Source organism: Elaeis guineensis, chromosome 13 (assembly GCF_000442705.2).
Source record: "Elaeis guineensis isolate ETL-2024a chromosome 13, EG11, whole genome shotgun sequence".
Lineage (NCBI taxonomy): Eukaryota > Viridiplantae > Streptophyta > Magnoliopsida > Arecales > Arecaceae > Elaeis > Elaeis guineensis.
Window position 1 is genome coordinate 79,525,084 of NC_026005.2, and position 22,724 is coordinate 79,547,807.

The 22,724-nt window shown below is 39.6% G+C and overlaps 2 protein-coding genes and 1 pseudogene across 2 annotated transcripts; 1 reads left to right on the forward strand and 2 right to left on the reverse strand.

Moving 5' to 3' along the window:
• Window positions 1-268: 268 nt before the first annotated feature.
• LOC140853259 (protein PHLOEM PROTEIN 2-LIKE A10-like) lies at window positions 269-2,816 on the reverse strand. Its single transcript, XM_073247631.1, has one exon. It carries the CDS (start codon window positions 1,991-1,993, stop codon window positions 740-742), a length of 1,254 nt encoding a protein of 417 aa, XP_073103732.1. The 5' UTR covers window positions 1,994-2,816; the 3' UTR covers window positions 269-739.
• Window positions 2,817-10,717: 7,901 nt separating this feature from the next.
• On the forward strand, window positions 10,718-13,174 carry LOC140853260 (uncharacterized). The gene is made up of 5 exons (XM_073247632.1): window positions 10,718-11,401; window positions 11,539-11,612; window positions 12,479-12,621; window positions 12,721-12,767; window positions 12,859-13,174. The coding sequence occupies exons 1-5, from the start codon at window positions 11,246-11,248 to the stop codon at window positions 12,994-12,996; spliced, it is 558 nt and encodes a 185-aa protein (XP_073103733.1). The 5' UTR covers window positions 10,718-11,245; the 3' UTR covers window positions 12,997-13,174.
• Window positions 13,175-13,277: 103 nt separating this feature from the next.
• Window positions 13,278-20,859, reverse strand: LOC105036462 (uncharacterized; annotated as a pseudogene).
• Between the last annotated feature and the right edge of the window lie 1,865 nt (window positions 20,860-22,724).

Sequence of the window (22,724 nt, forward strand, 5' to 3'; positions counted from 1 at the left end):
TAGTCAATTGCATCTGTACTCTTCTTGGAAGAATATGTCCCTAATGGTGTCAAACCCAGTAATGTATTGAATTTCGCTTCAACACCAAAACATAGCAAAAATGCTAAGAGATATGCTGATGCAGGCATCTCAGTCTTCAGATTCTATATCTACAGCAACATGAAGCACATTGCCATGCTCGTCTATTGCCACATTTCTCTTCCTCTTTTAAGGGCAAGCAAAGCAATTTGTTATAATCCAACATAGATCAATCATAGCATAGAAAGCATTTACTTTCAAAAAACAAAAACGACCAAGATATTATTGGAAAAATGAAAGGCAAATAGTAAGTAACTTTCCAAGTTCAATACATAGTGTATTATCAAACTTCATGAAACTCCTCAAGCACAATTCTTCTTTTGCTAGGTCCCCTTAAAATTTGTCAGTTATATGCCTATTTACAAATACAGGGTCCCATTTCAGGTAAACAACATCAGTCCCTTCCTCCCACAAAACCCAACGAACACTATTATGATCAGGACCAGAACTATCATAAAATTTTAGAGTATTCAATATATCTGTGCATCAACAAGTGGACAACTAGATTTTTTTTTATAATGATATTTATCACTAACCTCAATAAACTGAATTTTCTTTCCGCCCTGCAGAATGGAATTGTAGCCTACTTGAAGCAATAAGAGAAAGAATTCTTACACACTGCAACAACTAGAGCTCACTTGGCAAAACAATCACATCCCTCTTAAGCTGGCATCAAAAGCCTCGCACCGATCGACACATGCAAGCACAACGCCACACACATTGTAAATATTGCCATGGACTTGGCACTGACATACCTCACTACTTCCAAACCCCTCTCCACCACCTCTTCACGGACAACATTGACACCGCTCCTCGCTCCATTGTAGAGCTTCAACAACAGGAATTCAAGAAAAGACCTCACAGTCTCAAATGTCACTCTTCCCGTGACATCGAGAACAAATCTCCTATTGCTCGGAACTGCCGATGTGGATGAAACATGGTCGACCCACCCACTACCACCCTTTAGCTTCTTATCCGACGAGGATCTCCTATGTTTTTCGCTAAAGACTTCGTCTTTTTGGCCAACAGCTTCCACACCGGCCACAGTGGAGCTTAAGCTGGAGTTCGAGCTCGAGGTGGTCATCACCTGATGCGAAGTTTTGACTAGAGATTCCACGGCGCCATTGCAAACAGAGACCAAGACATCCTTCACCTTGGCCTCATGCTTCGGATTGGTGAGGGCGGAGAAGATCTCCTCATAAGCGTTGATCGCCATCGTCTTCTCAAGGTATACCGTCACCGCCGTGCTTACAAACCCCTGAATACTATCGGCAATCAGCTCCCGGCACTTGTCGTCGCAAATCAACCGGACCCATTCCGGTACCGCCGGCGACTCCGAATCCAACCCTGAAACTCCAGCCGTCCGATTGCCCAATTCTCCGGCGGACTCCCTGGAGTAGAATCCAATCACCAGGTTCCTTGCGAAGCTCCCGACCACCACGGAGGCGAAGCCGGACCCGGCGTTGGACAAGAGCTTATCCAGAAGGCGATCAGAGAAGGAAGAAGAGCTCCTCCGCGGCTCCAATTCAGTGCTCTCAGCCTTCGCGAACCCTCGGATTATCCCGACGGTGAGCGCCTCGAAAACCCGGGAAACCGAGCAAGAGAACTCCTCCGACCTGGCGATCTTGGAGATTTGCCTCAAGCTTGTGGGGATCTCGTCGGAATCGGACCGGAGGAACCGATTCAAGTCGGTGGAGACGAGATTGACGGCATCGGCGGCGGAGGACGCTGCCTCGGCGATGGAGATCAGGGCTCTGAGGAGCCTGACGAGCTTCTCGCGCTTCCTGGAGACGGACAGGAGATGGTAGATCCGATAGGCGCCATAGCTGGAGATTCCAGCGGCAGCGAGAAGAAGCAGCCGTCGTCGACGTCGCCTGCTGAAATTCAGCGTCGCGTCCACGTATCGGAGAGCCATAAGAAGAGTGATCGAGAAGAATTAACCTAAGGTTCTGATATTGGAGCTTAGAATTTCACGGAACGGCATTTTTCCGGGAAACATTTAAAGGCGTGGGGATTTCTGGCCAGAAAAAGCCGTTACGGTGGCTCCTTCGAGCTTCGAAGAAGGGACAAGGAGAAAGAAGGTACCGAGATGACCTAATATTGGAAGCCGAAGGGTCGTTTGGTGCTTCAGAAAAGTCGAGGCTGGTTGTGGTTTCCGCTCTCGTTTTGCGATCGAAATGGATTAGGGCTGACGACCGGTTGACTTGGACAGGCCGAGAGGGAGAGGTGAGTGAACGAATGCACCGAAGCGGAGGTTGTGATCCTCCATGCCATGCGGATGAGAGAGCAACGTCGTAAACGCGCGCATAGAAATGTGTATGAGGGAGAAGATCTGCCATTCGTGATTGTCTCGGACTCTCGAACGGGCATGAGATCATTTCCGCGTAAAAGTCTATATGCGTAGTAGTTACACCGTAGAAATTGCCATGGATTTATTTTCCTTGACCGGTGTGCCGCTGAGATTTTGTAGGATTATTTTGGGAATTTCAAGAGGTGGAATGAGGTGCAAGAGCGTTGAGAACTTCGTCGTTGACGAATAGAAAGGCGGCTGTTGACCCGGTACATCATGGTACGTGTATGTCGCACTCACCCAACGATCGAGTACGAATCTCAATTTTGTTCACTTTGGGATGAAACACGACTCAATGTCGCCATGGTGGGAGAAATAAATGTGGCCAGTTATGTGAATGGGTGTCAAATTGAGTCTTATTGTGGAGTAGGATTTTGGAGTGTCATAATTAACACTTGTATTTTTAATGGGAAAGGCGAGTCACCAACTTAATCGTGAATAAATAAATTGATTAGTTGGCGACTCGTTCTGCCTTCTTGGGTAGCTAGGTCATTGGATGATTTATGAAAGAATTTTACTACGATGCTTTAAAAAATTAAGATTCTCATTTATATTTTAAAAAATTATTCATTTAATTAAAAAAAAATACTCAAAATTTTCTACCGACTGTTATCTGATATCATATTAATTATTACATCTCTAATCCAAAATCATAAATCAGAGATCACGATAACTATCGTACTTCAAAAAAATTTTATCCACAAACATGTAGAACATCTTATCATGCTATCATAAAAAAATAATAAAATAATTAATCGATAAATTAAATTCAAATTTAATAATCTAAATTTTAATTTTAATGTTTCAATAAATTCAACAATATTTAAAAGATTTTACATTAAATTTTAAAAAAATTCAATCCAAAATAAAAATATCAAGAATCTGCTTCTAATTACTCTTCCATACATATTCTCATATCATTTTAGTTCTCAAGATATGTAAAAAAAATAAAAAATAAGATAATAAGCTAGATAGTCCAATAAACAATAATCACTTCGACTATATTAAATTAGGTAATAAAGTAAATAATTATTTATAAAAAATAAGCATATAGAATTTATTAATTTGAAATCAATTTCTATTATGCAGTATTATTAAAATATTATTCACATCAAATTCAATCTTTTTCAAAATTTAAATTTTATTTATAAATTCAATTTTTTTCGAAATATCAAATTTTTGTTAAAGCTATAACCACATTATTTCTGTGATAGGATCATAACATCATGTATCATCTTGTAGTAAGCTATATTTTGAAAATATTAAGAATATTTTTAAAATATTTTTCTCCTTTCGTTTTGATTCCATTGTGGTTTTTCTCGAAAAAGATGAAATGGAGGGAAGGAAGTGTTGGAATGGAGCTAGTGTATGGGGGGCGGGGGGGAAGGGGGGGTCGACGCGGTGGTTTTCGTGGGGGGGAGGGCGGAGCCGGCCCGCATGAAAAGGTAAACAATACGAAGAGATGTGACGTGTAAGGGGAGAGGAAAAGGTGAACAGTATGAAGGGAGGTGACGTGTAAGGGGAGAGGGTTGATGAGGGGAGTGGGCAGCGAGATGGAATTGATATGCGAGGGAGAGGGCTGTGAGTGGGGGAGTGGGCACGAAGAGATGAAAGGCATGTGCAAACACGATGGGTGGGGAGAGGGATCGATGAGGAGAGGGGGGCTGCGCGAGATGATGGACGACATGAAGGGAGGTGGACCGTATGAGGAGAGGCAGTGGACGAGATGAGGGGGCAGCATGATAAATAAGAATATGAAAAGGGGGGCAGCAACATAGAGAGACGGTTGGTGAGGAGAGGAGGCATGGAGAGGAGGTGGTGAGATGGAGATAAGGAAAGTCGATCGTTTTCAAAAAAAAAATTTAAATTAAATCATTTTTTGGTAAGAATAAAATAAGTCAGTTTGATAACTTGCTAAAAAAATTAAAATTTCTTAATTATCTCTACCTAATGGATGATTAGGATGTTCCTGTCATTTTTATAAAAAAATAATTAAAAAATATCATAGCAACTCCTTTTGTGGAAACAAATTGTACATGATTGAATTGTTTTGAAAACTATCACTGTATCGAGCTAAGTTATGATAATGAAAGAGAAGATGGAAAGATAAAGAAAGAGAAGGATTAGACTCGAAAGTAGTACATTATTAGAGAATAAACTGAAATAAAGAGGCTTTGTAGAATCCACAAAGCTACATTATGCTTGACATCATTTTGTTCATACATATAACTGGACAGAATTAGAAGGCAATGTCAAATGCCAAAGCATCAAAGATAAGCAGCTATATCAACACAAACTTTTTTCTTTTTTTTAATTAACAATCAATACAAAAAAAATCAAAGGTTCTAGCCCAGTTACTTAGCCAGTGAAAAATAGAAATAAACATAGCATAAAATCAAACCCGACAGGAAACCAAGAACTCCGGCCTTAATTTAACCCAACAAAGTGCAACCAAGAATACAAACAAATCCACCTAAACGGGAAATGTGAGAGGGATCGAAAAGTAAATATATGTTGAGATAAATCGACCGACTCCCAATTCAAGCCAGCCAACTCCCAACTCTGACTCGACAATAGCCGATCGATCTAACATACGAATCCGACTGAGCATCGACTGAACAGATAGTACCGACTCTTCATCAACCAATTCCGACTCTGACTCGACAATAGCCGACCGATCTAACATACGAATCCGACTGAGCATCGACTAAACAGATAGTACCGACTCTTCATCAACCAATTGAACAAGCTTCACCGACTTATAGTCGGTTACCAACTAGTAATCGGCTGATACTGATAACTATCGAACAATTTGGACTGTCGGTGCAATAGAACTATCAGCCGACGGCCACACCTACTACCGATGTATGATCGGCTGATCCGCTCAACACATCATAACCATTACGAACGGTTACCCACCACATATCACAGTGCAATTAGTGAGAACTAATGACCCACTACATGATTATGGTCCGATAATTTAGCGTCATAAAATACGGGACTATGTCCGATGATTACAATAATTTCATCTATAAAAAAGAGGATAAGTGAACAGCACGGAGGAGGTCATTGCTCGTCAGGACTCTGCTATTCTGAATATCCAAAATACTACTGTTTGTCTTCTCTTTCTGCCTTAAGTATCGGATGATTTTCGTCGGATATCAATTCGATTTGTGTGGATGCTATTTTATAGATGTTCGTTACCAATGATAGATGATAAAAAAATTGACCGCAACAACACATGACCCGCTAACATATCAGTCCATAGTCCACGTACAGAAAAAGCACGTAATAAAAGTTGAAACACTTCTCAACCTCCTAGAAGACATAAAAAAAGCTGGTCTGTATCATGGAAGGCTAGCATGGTGCTGCCGCTTGTGCCAAGATCGAGTATGTGCCCATAGGACACCACGTGCCTTCTTGTCCGTGCAATTGGAGCATGATACTGGTTGCTTGGTGTCTTGGTCATCAAGGCTCCCTCTTCCCCGATACCTTTTCCCATCCTGCATTCCCTCGGCAAGATGAAGCTCTCCGAATTAGGGGGGCCAATCGGGTTAGATCGTACAAAATATAGGTCGGATCAGATATAACATAGATCAAAAATTTTTTAATCTAAATTTGACCTATATCAAGTTTAATTTAATTAAATGAATCAAATGGTTAAGCATGGCCATCCTTCCCCATCCATATTGATAGGTCAATATATATCCCCATCGATAATGAGAGATTCTGTGAAGAATCAGAACCAGACCTTGCATCTCTGGTGGATCACCATGTATTAACTCGTGCACGTGTCGAACCCAAGACCAGCACTAACCAAGCTTGGACTGACCCCTTCCAAGCATCATGAATTCCCTGATGCCAGGCTTCATCAGAAACTAGCTTAGAGCTCTATACGATATATGGTATATATTTATTTTTTTTAAATAATATTTTTATAAATTAAAATTTTAATATAATATAAAAATATTATGGATGATATCAAATATTTTAAATAAAAATATAAATATTTAAAAATATTTAAAAATATATAATATTAAAAAATATTTTATTTTATTTAACTATTCTATTCTATTTATTTTATATATATTTTAAATCCATGTCAATTTTGAGACATAAAAAGATTATGTTTCTTAATGTTATGTTTCTTAAGTCATCTGCCGTAATTTTTATCAGGATACTCCCATCTTTAGCAGAAAGGCAAGGGATGGAACAGACCGTGTAAGTGTCTGCTTAAAATTTTCTTACCCACATATAATGACTTCGTTGAGGAACAATCACTATTAATAAATAACTTGGATATTAGAAGTTTGAAAATTCTTAAATATTATAAGGTATGTCGAATGGAAGAAGCTCCTCGGTAGTGGCAGAGCGGCGGACTTCTACTGGCTAACACGGGAGGACTTCATCCGCTTCTTCCTCAACTCGATCGCCCTATTCTCCCCGTGCCAGCACTCTCCATCTCGGACCTTGATATCGTCCGACCTGCCACCCCAAATGAACACCTCCTCTGATGCCACCACGACTGTCGGCGCTTCACCAGAGGCCTCATTTTCCGACTCTGCAGCCGGTGCTGTCGGAGTCGCCTTCTCTATGACCGATGGAGCGACGGAGATCACGATCTCCTCAATCATCTCCACTGTCTTGGCCCCATCCTCATCTACCATGACGGCCTTCTCCTCCGTTGGTGGCGGCAGACAAGCCTTCTCCTCGACCACCACCATCTTTGGGGGTTCCTCCAGTTCTGCTGGCTTCAGGGGCTTCTCCTCTGCTTCTACTGGCTTTGGAGGCTCCTCCGACTTTCGCTCGGTCAGAGCAGGTTGGATGGCTCCTCGGCCTTGGCCTCCTCCTCCTCTGGAGCGACGGCGACGGCGGGAGGTGGAGGTGGCGAGGGAAGGGAGGCTTCGGGTGGAAGGCTTGAAACGAATGAAAAGAAAATACGTGACTCTCTCTCCTCCCGCACCGATGATGACGATGACGATGACGGAGAGGGAGGCCACTGCCGACGACGTGCGATAGCCGCTGCGATGACGCACGATGGCCGGCACATCGAGCTCAGCTGGCACTCCGACGATGGCCCTAGCTCCTTTTTCGTGCACTCCGACGGCAATGCGCGACGGCCTCCGCTCCTTTTTCATGAGCATTTTTTTTCCTTTATGTGGTAATGTGGCCAAAGGAGACTCTATATTGCTGCCATGTGGCAGATGGAGGCTTCTCCATTGAGAGACCTCCGTTTATATATATATATATATATATTAGATATATCTTTGAAGACATTAACACATGTCAAGCCATTATAAGAATTTGTAATGCTAAAATATATACAATTTATCATAGCATGAGATCGATCTCTTATTAGCTATCTCATATCATAAATGTTGCACAAAAACCCACCCTCTTTAAAATGGTTTAGGAACTTCAAGCACACGACATCCATGTAAGACTGGAAGTAGGCTTGGGCAGGGCTAACTTCGGGTCAGGCTTCAGACTCAATTTGAAACAATTCAGATCGGCTCGGGCCTAAATATAAAGTCCGTTTTTCTTTCAGACTGAGTTTGGGCTTATCTTTGGCCTAGCCAGGGTCTGAGTCCAAATTTCAACCCAATTAAGTCCGATCTTAAATAGATTCAGCCATTTATGTTGGCTCGAGTTAATTAACTATCTAAGTTGGCCCGATCAAGTTCGATAAATTTTTTATTCTATTCCTCTATCCGAATAACACACCACGTTACCCCTCGTATGTCACAAATTTTCGATTGTGCGCTATCCATCATGCATATGCTCCGAGATTTGCCCTGGTTCATGGTTTCATGCAGATCTAGTGCTAATGGAGGGGATATGAAGGAGGGGTCGGGGCAGCGGCGGTCGTCGGAAAGGGGTAGGTTCTCCAACGATAGTGGTTGGATGTGCGACGGCGGCTTTGCAGGAGAGACTGGGGAGATCGATGTAGGTGGCAGCCAATGGAGGGGACATAGAGGATGGGGTCGATGTTGCAGCAGTTATCAGAGAGGGGTGGGTGCTCCAACGACAGCGGGTGGATGCAACAGTGGCTGTACGGGCGTGATTGGGGAGATCAGCGTGGGTGACGGTCGACGGAGGGGACATGGAGGAGGGGATCGGTGCAGCGACGATCATTGGAGAGGGGTGGGTGCTCCAGCGACAGTGGGTAGACACGATGGCGGCCGTGCAGATGCAGCTGGAAGGATCGGCATGGGTGGCGGCCGATGGAGTGGACATGGCGGCTGGGGTTAGCTTGACGAAGGACAGGTGTTGGGTAGGCCCAATCAGGTTTAGGCCAGGCTCGAACCTATTTTTTCTCAAAATAATCAGGCCTAAGTCCAGTCCGAAGTCCAAAAATTTTTTTGGATCAGGCTCGAACAGGGATATGACCCGGCCCAGTTCCAACCCTACATCCATAATAGGCATATAATACTTGGCTTATTCTTATTAGCTCGATAAGTGTTGGTTAATGAAAAAATCTCTATGTCTTTCGACATAACATATATTTATAGGGAGGTGAATAAAATAGCTAATTAAGTTGTAGCCAATCCTAGGAGAGTCATTTTATGGACTTCTATTTTCGTGGCTGCTAAATACTCAATAGAACATTTACATGCTGATTTTTATGGTTAAATATCCTATTTTAAACCTCCCAAAAAAGATCCCCATTTGTGAACCATAACCGGGATTCTTCTCTAGAGAGAGAAGCTCCAGCCCTTCTACTGTCACATCCCTAAAGTCTTTGCGAGTAAAGGCCTCCTCCGATGGATCTTTTTCTTTGGTGGCCGACCGCTCGGGTCCTCTCTTTCCCCTTCCTCGTCTTCTCCCCCCTCTCTCTCTCTCCCGTTTCTTTCCCTCCTCTCCTTTTCTCTCTTCTTCGGTTGTTCTCATCGGAAGCCAGCTTCTCCTCTCTCCCTTGTTTTCTCTTCCCCTCTATGTGTCGATGGAACCCTCCCTCTCCTCCCTCCCCATGGTTGAGCCCCCACCCTCCTGAGGCCTCCTCCGACGATCGGTTGAGCTGACGCCAGCCTCCCCCCTTTTTTTTCTCTTCCCTTCCGTTGATCGGTGCTGGGCCTTGCTTCCCCTTTGACGGTCAACGCGCAGTGGTTCATTCGTCGGAACCATGTCGGACCCCCTGCACTCCCTCCTCTCCTCCGATTGAGCTCATTGTCGGTGTTTTGCAGCCCCCATTAAACCCATTGCCGGTGTTTCACGGGGCGTTACCGAGCACCCTTGGCGGTGGGTCTGTCATCGAAACCCACACTGGACTCTCTGCTCTCCCTCTCCTCCCCCGACTATCTGCTGTCAGTGTTCTGTAGGGTCCCCCCCTCTGATTGAGCTCCTCTCACTCTCCTGTCTCTGTTTGCTGCCAGGTTTTAGCGAGGTGGTGCCGAATTGTCGCAGGGTCCGCTCTCCCTCTCTTGTCTTCATTGATTTTTTTTTGCAGAGTCCCCCCCTCCTACTGAGCCCCTCCCTCTGTTTAATGCCCCATGTTGAGCCCCTCTCTCTCTCTTTTCTCTGTTTGTTGTCAGATTTTCGTGGGGTATCATTGACCTCCCTTGGCGTCGGACTCCCTACTCTCCCTCCCCTCCTCCGGTTGTCTGCTGTCGGTGTTTCGCAAAGTGCCCCCCACCCCGATTGAGTCCTCACCCTTTTCTTTCTCTGTTTGATGCTAGATTTTCGCGAGGCGTCACCCAGCACCCTTGGTAGTGGGTCAGTCACTGAAATCCGCACCGAACTCCCTGCTCTCCCTCCCCTCCTCCAGCTATCTGTTGTCGGTGTTCTGCAGGATCCCTCCTAGTTGAGTTGCTCTCCCTCTCCTATCTCTAATGGCTATCAGATTTTCATGGGGTGTCGTAGGATCTCCTCTCCCTCTCCTATCTCCAGTGGCTCATTTCTATAGGATCCACCATTGGAATGTCCAGGGCCGGCTGTTGTGTTCCCCTCTGTGCTCTTCTTTCTCTGGTGTGATAGTCAACGATGTTTTCTCTGAGGGTCGACGTTCTCCTCCGACTATTTTGAAATTTGAATGAATGTTATGGGGGGGGGAGATTTTAAATTTTCAATATTGGTTGATGGATTAATAGAGAAAATTTTGAAATTCAAATTTCAAAAATTTTAAATTTGAGTTCCAGTTATTGGATTGGGGTTCTTTTTCTTTTCTTTTGTGGTACTTATTTTTTTTTAATAAATTTTGATGACTATTGTACTAATGCATATTAATCTCCTTTACATCAAAAAAAAAAAAAAAAAACCGCAGGGGGCACATTGAGTACTCTCTCTCTCTCTCTCTCTCACGCGCCTTTGGCAATGTTTTGGCACCCATTTGCTGCATTTTTCAACTCTCTCATCTTTTCCTCCAACGATTGGGATATCGAGCAAAAATTAAAATATGGTTAGCAAAGGAAGTCCATGCATCCAGTATAAAAATTTTCCGATACACAAATCAACGGGAAAGCACAAGGCATAAAGTTGCAAGGTGTTTTTTCACTTCTTAGCTGTAGCAGGGCAAAGAATTCTTCCTTGATTGCACCCAATCAAACCTCAACCATGACCAATCCTACCCATTCCAGTCTTTTACGTAAACTAGCCTAATTCAGCCCCAGTGCAACCTAATCTAGCTTAATCAAGTCCCAGTTCAATCTAATCCAACCTAATTCCATCCCCTTCAGCTAAAAGATTTCCCGCAAAGTGACACCAGGGTCTGGTTACGACAACTATAAACCATCTCCTCTGCTCTCCAAAATCCAAATCCCATTCATAGCTTGGTTCATCGCTCTTCAGTGGATTATTACTGAAGGGTTACTCGAGGACAGGATGCCATCTCCCGCCGCACGAACTCCATTTCCTGGCCTCATCTGCCGCTCGTGGCGGAGCCTCAGCACCCTCCGCGCCCAATCGTCCGATGCCGCTGCGAGCCAAGCCCGTGGCGGTCTCCCTCGCTTCCATTCCCCATCCCTTCCCTCATCCAAGGCACGTCATTGCACTCCTCTCTCTTTGCTGGTGCTCTAATTGTATCGTAATCTCTTGGAGGCATTTCTACAAGCACTCGGTTCCTCGGTTCTTTCCCGCATGTCAAACCATTTTCTTTACTTGATATGTTCGAACAGGGAAGTGTTGTTCGGGTTCAAGGTGACGAGTTCTGGCACATGACGACGGTCTTGCGCCTGGCCGTGAATGATAGGTATGTTCTTTCTCTACTGTCAGTTCAAGTGAAGCTTGATCTCTTGGTTCGAATGTGGAGAGTTTTACATTAGAGAGCGATCCTTTACCAGAGATATTGTGGAATTCTAAGGGAAATATGGTCGGGATACTGATGGATTGAGAAGTGAAAGGGAAAAAGACAAAGCCAAAAAGGATGAACAAATCAGGATGATAAGCTTTGATTTTCAGCTTGGTTTTAGGGATGAAATAATCAACGGCATGACGTCCCATGTAGAAGTAGACCAATGGACACTTGGAAATAGGATGGATGAGTGATTTCATGTAATGCGGTTGAGTTGGATACTTCTATGTCCAAATGAGAGATTATACAAAGGAGGTTGTAGAGGATACATGGCATGTTATAGATTGTGGATATTTATTAGTAATTCGTTGGGTTTGTGGGCAACATATATTTCCTAGGAAAGATAAATGTTCAGATTTAGAATATTTTTTCCTAGAAAAGATCTGGTGCAAGTCTCCTGTGGAGCAGTCAAGCTCTCAGAAAATTTTGTGATTAGAAAGTACAGAGCAAGATTCCAAGATTCAAAGAGAGTGGAGTGCCAGACCTAAGTGCAGCATGAGCCACAGATACCTCTCTTTTAGGTGGGCAGAAGTGCTGACCAAACTACGCAGGTTATTAGTTGTGTATGTTCTTAGCCTACTAATCCATATTTTATTTCATCATGTTTGAAATGACTCTCATACCATAATATTTGACGATGCGAAGGTGCTACCTTCGATGCTTGAACATAATTGTAGACAGATATCATTTCTGTTGGTGGTTGGATAGAATTATTCTCGATACTGACAATGTATTTTTCTGAATTTCCTGTACTAAAATGCAAGGGTGGAGCTCTTCAATGGGATAGGTGGTCTAGTTGAAGGTTACATACAGAAAGTTGATCGTACTGGTTTAGATGTCATGGCTTTAGAGGACCCGAAAATAATTGCTCCTCAGGGCATTCAGTGGCATGTGTTTGCTGCTTTCGGTGAGTCTTACTTGTGCTTCAAAAAAAAAGAAAAAATCCTATATCATTACCAAGCTATTTGTCTATTTTTTATATCTATCTCTTGCTATGTTCTTTCAGGGACCTTGAAAGGTGGTCGAGCAGACTGGCTTATCGAGAAATGTACTGTACGTTTTCTTTCCCTAGTGAAATGTGGAGAATTTTGTTATATTTAACTTTGCATATGCAGTGGCTTAGTTATTCACGGTCATTGTCAAGGAATTGGGAGCTAGTAGTGTAACACCCCTGCCGACAGAGAGGTCTCCTACAATTACAGAAAATCGGGTAGACAGGTTGCAGCGTGTCATATTAGCTGCAGTTAAACAGTGGAATCACTTCTTGATTTTTCCTTTTTAAGAGCATGCATGTGTGCATGCATAAATTGTCTTCTTAATTCATTGTGATATGAATTTATGTTTTCCTTCTACATTCAAGTCAATGCTATACAACACAGAAGTTCTTCACAAGATTGTGGCAAATCATTCAGTGACTCTACTTCTCTGCTCACCAGGATATGATGTCCTTTTCATAGGTCAGCGGCTACAAATGAAATGACTCTGAATCCTCCACTGAAATTTCACAGCTTTTTGCCTGTTGTAAGTTCTCTTTGATACTAAATATTTTAGAAGTGCATTAGATCCTTTGTTTGTTTTTTTTTTTTTTTAACAATTTAGATAACACATACTGGACTATGCCATCTTATGGCTTTTGTCCAAGCATATTAAACCTTCTATTATTTAGGAGCTTAGGTGTTTTACTTATAACATAGATAAACATGAAACAGGAAATGCAATATGTAGTTTGTGTACTCACAAGAGATTATTCTCCATGCTTTAGAAATGCAATATGTAGTTTGTGTACTTACAAGAGATTATTCTCCATGCTTTAGAGAAACAAAATTTTGTGCCCTCAAATTTCTCAAAGAAATTATGGTCTTATTATGTGCATGCTATTTGCATTATGCAGTGAGACTAGGGATGGGACAAATTTTTAACCTGGAAATGTGGAAAAACTAACTTTCAGGGGGCAAAAGAAACAGAGAGGAAGAGAGAAAATTTAGTGAATTATTAAAGAATTGGCTTGCATTTGGAACTCAGGGATAACGAAGGGCTGAACTCCCAAGATTACTTGTTTCTTCCTTGATTATAAACTGGATAAGGAGAAATGTAAGAATGTCCAGTTATAACAAAATCAATATGGATTAGGCCGGGATTTGATTATGGAGTATCTGAATAACTAAGACTTAAAGTACCTGCAAACCAGCAATGTGAAAATAAGTGCAGTTTGTTGACACATTAAGCTTCTTTTTAGAAATAGCTAACATCTCATGGTTCTACCAAAATGTAACTGAATGTTTTTGCTTCACAGCTTATGACCATTGTGCATCATGTTTCTTGTGATATCCCAGGTTGCCAAATCAAAACTCTCTTTTCTTGCTGCTGCTGAAGCAACTCCTCTTATTAATGCCTTATCCTCGTCAAGTGTAGAACCCAGTGGGCTTTTGATTGTTGGACCAGAAGGGGGTTAGTTGCTCTCTCTCTCTCTCTCTCTCTCACTCACAGACCTCCCAACCATGCTTCTCTCTAACATCAGTGACCAGTAGTATCTTACTCCTCTTGCAATCCTCTCCGATGACCCAATCTCAAAGAAATCACCAGTATAGAGCTCAATACTCTTGGATATCATTTGCAGGATGGATGAAGGAGGAGATCCAGAAACCTCTACAACCTCTCTCATGTTCGAATATTTCTACCCATAAGCATACCAGCTAATATAGCAGCACAACTTTCTGCAAGATAAACCAAGCCTCAAGGATAATATCGACTCAGGACCCCTTTCAATTCCTCTTTGCAAGAGTAAGAACATTGGCAATGTTACTGATGGAATCTTCATTGTTGTTAAATCTTCTTCCATATCCTTGATGCTTAAATACTTAAGTTCATTATCAGTTAACGTTCCTACAAATAATATGACCCTTTAAGACAATCCTGGATCCAATCCTCTAGTTAGCAGCAATTCTCACTGTTTGAGTAACAATAGGCTAGTTGAATATCAGAGCACCAATCATCAATCCAAGAATATAAACAATTGCCTGATGAGATAGGAAACTTGTATCCTTTATAAAGGCCTAACCTTATAAATAACAACGACCTTATGAATAAAGAAAAGAATGACAACTTGAGTATGCATTCCCTCTTCTCAAATCTCTATATATTTATATTTCTGCCTTCCTGGCTACACTTTCTAGAGATTGCCCATGTCACTGGCAATCACATAGATCTTGCTGTGAGATTAGTCGATTGTAGAGTCCCTAGTCCTGCCACTCATTAGGATATTAGCTATTCGGACTCCTTGCTATTTAACAGGATGAACTATCATGTAGAGCCACATACTAGGTCTCTTCATAGTTAAGCATCAAAATGAACCATAAAATTTTGAAAATGAATTCTTTTTAAAACCAGCTAAGCATGATTGCAACTTGCGAGCAATTGTTGTCACATATACACCAGCCCTCATAGATAAATATACATTTTTTGGATTGTCCAAACAAAGACCTATTTAATGAAACTAGTGAAATATAATAACAATAACTATCCAGAGGAGAAATCAATCCTTTAATGATGTCATTAAACTAAAGCTTCTCATCAGTATTTTTCTCAAGTTACTTTGATTCATCACCTGCTCAATAAATAAATAAATAAATAAAAACAAAAACTGGTAACCATCAAAACCATCCATTCCTTATTCATATTAGCTAAGTCCATAGTTTACACCTGCTTCCAAGGATTTCTATTGTAAAGGAGCTGTTGTCTCCTCTCCTCAAAATCCATGTTCAGCTGCCAACTGGTTTCAGCAATAGCATACAACTACCCCTCATAAGGCTCTACAATAAGTTAATCCAAACTAAAGATAGAATGTCTTGCGGGGCTTGAATAATTCATCAAGTGTACTAGGTTTCATATATCCAGCTTGCTGATGTAAAGTAGCAGAACTATCAGCAGCTGTCTGAAGTGCAGGCTATCAACAGTTCTATGTTCATCATTTCTAGATCCGCAACAAGCTGTCAAGGTAGTTAATATGCATATCATGTTGACTTTTCATCCCTTTTATTGATATAGATTACCTTGATCACAAATGAAACTTTAAATCGAAAAAGTCACCTTTCTTTAAATTTAATGGTTTGGTGGTGTATCTGCTTTCTTCAAGAGAACCAAGTTCATTCAACTTTTTCAGCCCACTCATCCACCTCAGGAGTGTCAGTTCAGGTCCAATGTCGAAAGGAATTGAAGAATTTCTCATTCTTAATGAAATTCAAAAGGTTCTCTGGTCCTTTTTTTATAAACCTCATTATGTTACAAATTTGTCACCTTATTGTTGGAGAGTTGAACCACTTCTCCCAATTGATCTTGCCACCACACAACCAATTTGATGCACAAGAATGTTGTCACTGGGACCCCTGTTTGATATTGGACCATTTGGTTAAGAGTTCTTGATTCAGAATATGTTCCAACTAAAATAAAAATCAGACCAAAGGAAGAGAGTGTTAGAAAAGAATATATAGAATACTGAAAAAAAAGAAGGGAAAACCAGATTTCATGGGGTCTGATGGCATTCATTTTTTGTGCCAACCAAACTTAAGTTCCTAATCCTATTTTATTTCTATCATGTTATATAAATCTTGCTTGATGTCTTCCACTGCCAAATCTACTCTCTTAACCACTGAAAATAACGCTATCATGCCCCAGAGATAATCTTTTGTCAGCATTGTTCTCCCCAACTTTTCAAGAGCCATTTTTCTCCCCAGCCAAGTCTAAAATCAGGTTTCTCTGGATAAATTATCTCCTCTGTCAATTTTCATAGGCTTTATGTACAAGTCATGCATCTTTTCCATTAGCACCCCTTAACTTTATCAGTTATTGAATATAACAGAATTAAACTGTTCAGTGTTCATGACCCTGGGCGCTATAGTTGAGGAGTCTTCCATTGCATCAACAGTCTTCTTCACCTTTCTTTCAGCTTATAACTTGCTCTCACCTACTAAAAGCGCATAGACTTCTGCATATCGTCATCCAACCACTATTATGCTATCTTGGTGGAAATAAGTAATTACATATACAAGGACATGGTATTTATATTTATTAAATCACAAGCCAAAACAAGAATCACTTATAAACAGCACATGGATTGAGTAGCAATGAAATGTTTCATATGCTAAGATTTTAAAATATATTTAAAAGATAATATCATATCAACTATGTTAACATCTATGTTTCATAAAAGATAATGTGTAAACATGGTTATACAGTCTAAATTACCACATTAAATCTACAAGAGGGTTCAAATGGTGCCACACACATATTGCACAAATATTTTAATTCTCCATAAACCCATTTTGCCCTCCTAGCTTCACATAAAAATAATTACAAACTACTGGAAATTGTTCAAGCTACACTCTAATATTTCATGAGTAAATCCTATAATTATGGCTCTATGTAAAACTCAGTGATCCAACACCCATAGAATAAGATATTTGATTGAATTGAACCATTAGAATAGAAAGGTAATTGATTATATTTTAATAAGAAATATACTGATTCATACATACTATTATCTAATGAAAACAACTGGGCCTTTGGTCATGTTAGAATCCAGTACATAAAAATATTTATATGGGGAACCTTTAAAAAAAATTGGCTTAAAGTAGGAAGATATTGCAAATATGATCAAACCCCAAATTGACGGGGTAAAGCTTTGTTATTTATGTTGTATAGAAACAAGATGAATGCTATTAGACAATATACAGAAGGCAAGTTCAAACAATTGCAGTCATGACAAATCTCAAGCATGAGGTATGTAGTTGGTAAGAGCCAAAAAAAGGCTCCATGAAAAACCAAACTCCAAAATGCATATGAGCTCAGATAGGATACCAAGATCCAAAATAACCATACCACATTCAAGGACCATTTACATTGATGGCAATGTTTTATAAGAAATATGCTATTCCATGAGAAAAGGTTAAAGTGCTGACAGCTGAAAAGCATCATGATAAGCAAATCAGACATTATGGAATTAGGCAAACTTACTTGAGGTGTTGACGAAAGCTCAGCATCATGCTTATTGAGTCTGGGATGCAGAAGCATGAAATAAATTTTCCAAAAGCACCCTTCACTCATATGGGTTGGGCAGAGTTCAATCCTCAAAGCTGCTAATCTTTGTGCAAGGTGTTCCACAGCAAGTGCATGCTCTTGTTGGACATCAGACATATCAAAATCTTGAAGACAGCAATATTATCAGATGTAAGAAGCTATAGAGAACAAAAATAAAAGCTGAAAATTCTTCTAATTGAAGAATTTTTTTCCCTTGAAAATTTTAATTTTTTGTTTTGGTTGGGGTGGGGGTGGGGCGGGGGAGGGGCCGCGGCCCTTAAAACTCTAGCAAAAGAATGTTATACCATCCACTGAAAATTTAAAGCCGAAAATTTGCAACTAAAACAAAGATTACTTATTGATCGATCAAATGGGAAAACATAAAGGTGTGAGAGTATGAAGGCTAAAATGCTGTGCATATTAAAATTTATCAAATTCTAATCAAGACATAACATACTAAGAATGTAAAGAATTACAATATCTGAATATCATTATCATCTTTGAAAGGAATATTGTCATGCATAGTATTCACCATCAACTGGACATTCCCTGAATCAATTAATATAAAACCCATTTGCTATAAGTTTATCTCCGAAAAGAGTGGTCATCTTTGGCATTCTACAGCAAAAATAAATTTGCACAGTGCCCCAAATTTATGGTATTCTTGTTAATATATTTATATTTATATTTCCTAGGGCAATTTTTTTAATCAATGCATAAAAAGCTAATGTTGTTTTTCCTAATAGACTTTAATTTGATCAAATTTCCTCAAGAAAGTTTTCAAATTTAAGGCTAGCACATTCAAAGTTAAAAACAATACTGTCTGACCTATTATTTTATAAATCTAGAGAAGCATATACTTGATACTTATTGCGTAAAGCTTAAGTAGAAGTCATTTGGTAAAAAGTTAAGCATCTTATGAACTATATTACCTGGAAACTCTGTTTATAAGCAGTCAGGAAGTGTTGCCACTTCAAGACATGACATGACATGGCTTGACACTCCACCTTCAGGTGTTCCACCGACTTTAGCAAGTCCTAAGCACTATTTTTTGGAGTGTCATGCCGATGACAATGTTTTTAGTGCAGGACACTTTTAATGAAGTATCCTTAAGCATTTTTGTGCTAGATTTCTAATATAAAGTTATCAAGATTACATGGACATGTTAAAAAAATTATAATTATTGTTTGAATATAAGGTTATTGCAATTATATGAACACTGTAAGTGAAATAGCATCATGTTTGAACTGCAAATATATCATAACTGGTTATCATTTTAAGTATCTTAACGCATCTTAACTGAACCTGGAAAAATAAATCAAACAACTTGCAAACTTATGGCTATTCCATTAGTTTATCTGTTAAATAGGATCTATAATTGTAAGTGCTTTTTTTTTCTTTTTTAAATGAGCATCATTAGATACAAACACACCAAATATATGCATGAACACTTGCACAAATACATACACACAATATATGTATGCCATTTTCTTACGCCTAGATTTTTGGAGGCTGCCGTGTCAGATACCTGAGGATACTCAGACAATTGGCACCCATGCCAAGTGTCTAGGTAATCCTGCTTATCAAGCAAAAACCAATGAACAAGTTTTATCATAAAGAGAAACCCCAGCAGCAAAAGCACAAACAAAAGCACATTAATGACCTTATGGCATTATCACCTCATATGATGCATAACAGTATACATAAAATAAATCTTTATGAAAGTGTTTCAGTCTAACTTGTTTGGTTCGCAAGGCTTAAAAATGAAATTTTATTCGCAAAGTCAACAATCAAAAAGAAGTAAAGTAATTTTTAGGGGGGGGGAGGCACTGTGCTCTAACTTATGCTTCGGGATTCTAAGATACATAGAGGGTTTTTTTCAAACCAGAAAAGCATTAGTAGCTTATTCTCTAACCCCACCACTAAAGCTAGATGCTTCTAAAAAGAAACAACTAAAAGTGATTTTTGAATAATGAATCCAAATTAGATCATTTCTAATACATTTGGTTTATAATATGCAAGCTTCCTTGCAATATTAGTTTAAATAATTCAATTTCCCATTATCTTTATTCAATTTCACTCAAAAGGACACGATTATTTAAGCATTCTGTCATTATTTTATCTCAATCCCACCCACATTATTCCTAAATCTACCAATCTGAACAACAGATAACAGTACGAAAACCAGATATCTAGTTCATGAGATCATTAATTTTTCATGCCTAAAGAGCGAACCAAATTAGACAACCTCATCAAAATCTACACTGGTGATAAGAAGAAGCTTGTAAATTGATCAGTGATAAACAATTCCAGATTGCTTTGCCATAAGATATCAATACCAATACAAATTTCTAGAAATGTAATCCAATTGAAGCCTATATTAGCTTAACCCTATCAGTGGAGAAGGGGACAAGAGAAGAAGACAAACCATCAGAATCTTCGTCGTCAGCCAACAATGGGAAATCCAGCCATGTCTCCGGATGCATGGAGATGTTCCTTGCAAACGCCAACACCTCCTCCGTAACACCAACAGCATCCCTGCCAAGCCTCCCCTCAGACTCCTCGATCTGCTCCTCGTCCTCTTCGGATCCAAATGGGAGAAAGGTGGAGGCAATCTTGGAGATCTCCGACACCGCCTTGTGGCCGGATAGCCTGGATATTCCGGACCTGAATCTCCCTCCAATCTCGGCGAAATCACTCCGGATTCCCGCCATCGCCTGAGATTCTGCGAACTCCGATTGATCCACACCCTCGGAGGCCGCCGGATCGGACTGGCGATCGCCATCCGATGTGGAGGAGGGGATCTGGGGGGGAGGGCCGAGGAAGTTGGCGACGCCCCAGAATTGACGACTTAGGATTTTGGTAAGCTCCGAGAGATCCTCTTTGACGCCTCGGCCACCGCTTTCTGGACCGATCGAAAGGTCTTGTTCTCCTCTTCCATCTTCTCTCGTCTTCACCGCTCCGCCCTCGTTGGCGTCTCCACGCCACTGCCACTGCCGCCGCCGTGGCGTAGGTCGGACCTCAGGGAGTTGGTGAAAGATCTCGCGAGCCACGACATTGTTGTGCTTTCTCCTCCTATCTAAAAACGACCCAACAACGGAGCGCTAAATGACGATCCCCTGATTTCGAAGAGTGGTATGTTGTTACCAAAAAGAAAAAGAGGGTGGCATTTCAGGTCGGTGATTAAATAAAATAAAATGAAATAAAATAAAATTATTCCGACCCCATTCAAGATTTGGGATAATTACATGATCCTTTAACGTTTGAAAAAAATATATATAACCTCTTAATTAAATATAAAAATTTTAAATTTTAAAAATATAAAATATCAATAAAAAATATAAAATATTTTAAAATTTACATGGATTGGATAATGATGGGATTACTAATTTATTTAACAAAAAGATATTCATAGAGTATATATATATATATATATATATATATTAAAAATTATATAGTAAAATATATATTTTTAAAAAATTAAAATATTTATAATTATTTCAAACTTCAAAAAAGATCATTATAGTTTATTCAAAAAAATAAAAAATGAAAAGTTCAAGTAGGGACATGAATAATACATTAAATAGGTTCCATCCAGATGTAGACTTATATATATATATATATATATATATATATATATATATATATTAAAAATTATATAGTAAAATATATATTTTTAAAAAATTAAAATATTTATAATTATTTCGAACTTCAAAAAAGATCATTATAGTTTATTCAAAAAAAATAAAAAATGAAAAGTTCAAGTAGGGACATGAATAATACATTAAATAGGTTCCATCCAGGTCTAGACTTCGGGCCAAGAAGTGGAACCTGACTCTTATACTTTCGATTTTTTAAATATTTTTTTGTTATAATAGATTAAAAACTATTTAAAAATATTTAAAAATATTATGCATAAATAAAAAGATATCCATAGAGTTTATATATATATATATATAATTATATAGTAAAATATATATTTTTAAAATATTAAAAAAATTTATAATTATTTCGAACTTCAAAAAAGATCATTATAGTTTATTCAAAAAAAAATAAAAGATGAAAAGTTCAAATAGGGACATGAATAATACATTATATAGGCTCCAGCCAGGTCTAGACTTCGGGCCAAGAAGTGGAACCTGGCTCTTATACTTTCGATTTTTTAAATATTTTTTGTTATAATAGATTAAAAATTATTTAAAAATATTATGCATAAATAATTAAATATTTTAATGCTAATCTTGATATTCGAAGATAATACACGCTAATAATCTAGGGTTGAAAAAAAAAATTGTGATGGGCCAAGCCCAGGCAGCCAGGCCTATCCAATGAACAAACTTGTTTTGGAAGCTTGAACGGGCTTGCGGAGCGTACAGCATTGGCCCAAACCTGCCCAACCAGGTGGCCCATGAACAAATATAGACGGTATAAATATTTTATATTAATTTTTGAATATAAAAATAATAATTAGATGATAGAGATCTGATGAGTTTAATTGTGCCTCTAACCACAGCCGCACCCCAAGTTCGAGCATTGCACAGGAAATCTTTGCCCTTGTTGCTATGAATTTGGCGCATGCATGATAGCGAGATATTGGTGGCTTACCCTCCAACCATAAGAATGACATCCTCGTATTTCTGAATATAAAGATTATATAGTGCTACACCATAAAATTGAAGTTAGGGGGTTGCTGAAGCGGGTGGAAGCTCATCCGATACTCTATAATATCTGAAAGTCTCTTGATTATTTTTTTACGATAATTATTCGACTTATTTATCGAGAGGCAAAAAATATCGTAGATTGAGTAGTATCGTTTGTTGCCGATCACATCGAAAATTGATCATAGTATTATGGAGATGTGTGCCTATGAACACTTTGTGTGATTTTGTATGTTGATTTTTTTGATTGTACGTGCATCAAAGTGATGCTACTGGCCGC

Coding starts and splice junctions, on each gene's coding strand:
- LOC140853259 (XM_073247631.1), bottom strand. CDS start 1,993: ATGGCTCTCCGATACGTGGACGCGACGCTGAATTTCAGCAGGCGACGT.
- LOC140853260 (XM_073247632.1), top strand. CDS start 11,246: ATGCCATCTCCCGCCGCACGAACTCCATTTCCTGGCCTCATCTGCCGC. Junction 11,402..11,538: donor CATCCCTTCCCTCATCCAAG/GCACGTCATTGC, acceptor ATGTTCGAACAG/GGAAGTGTTGTTCGGGTTCA. Junction 12,622..12,720: donor GCATGTGTTTGCTGCTTTCG/GTGAGTCTTACT, acceptor ATGTTCTTTCAG/GGACCTTGAAAGGTGGTCGA.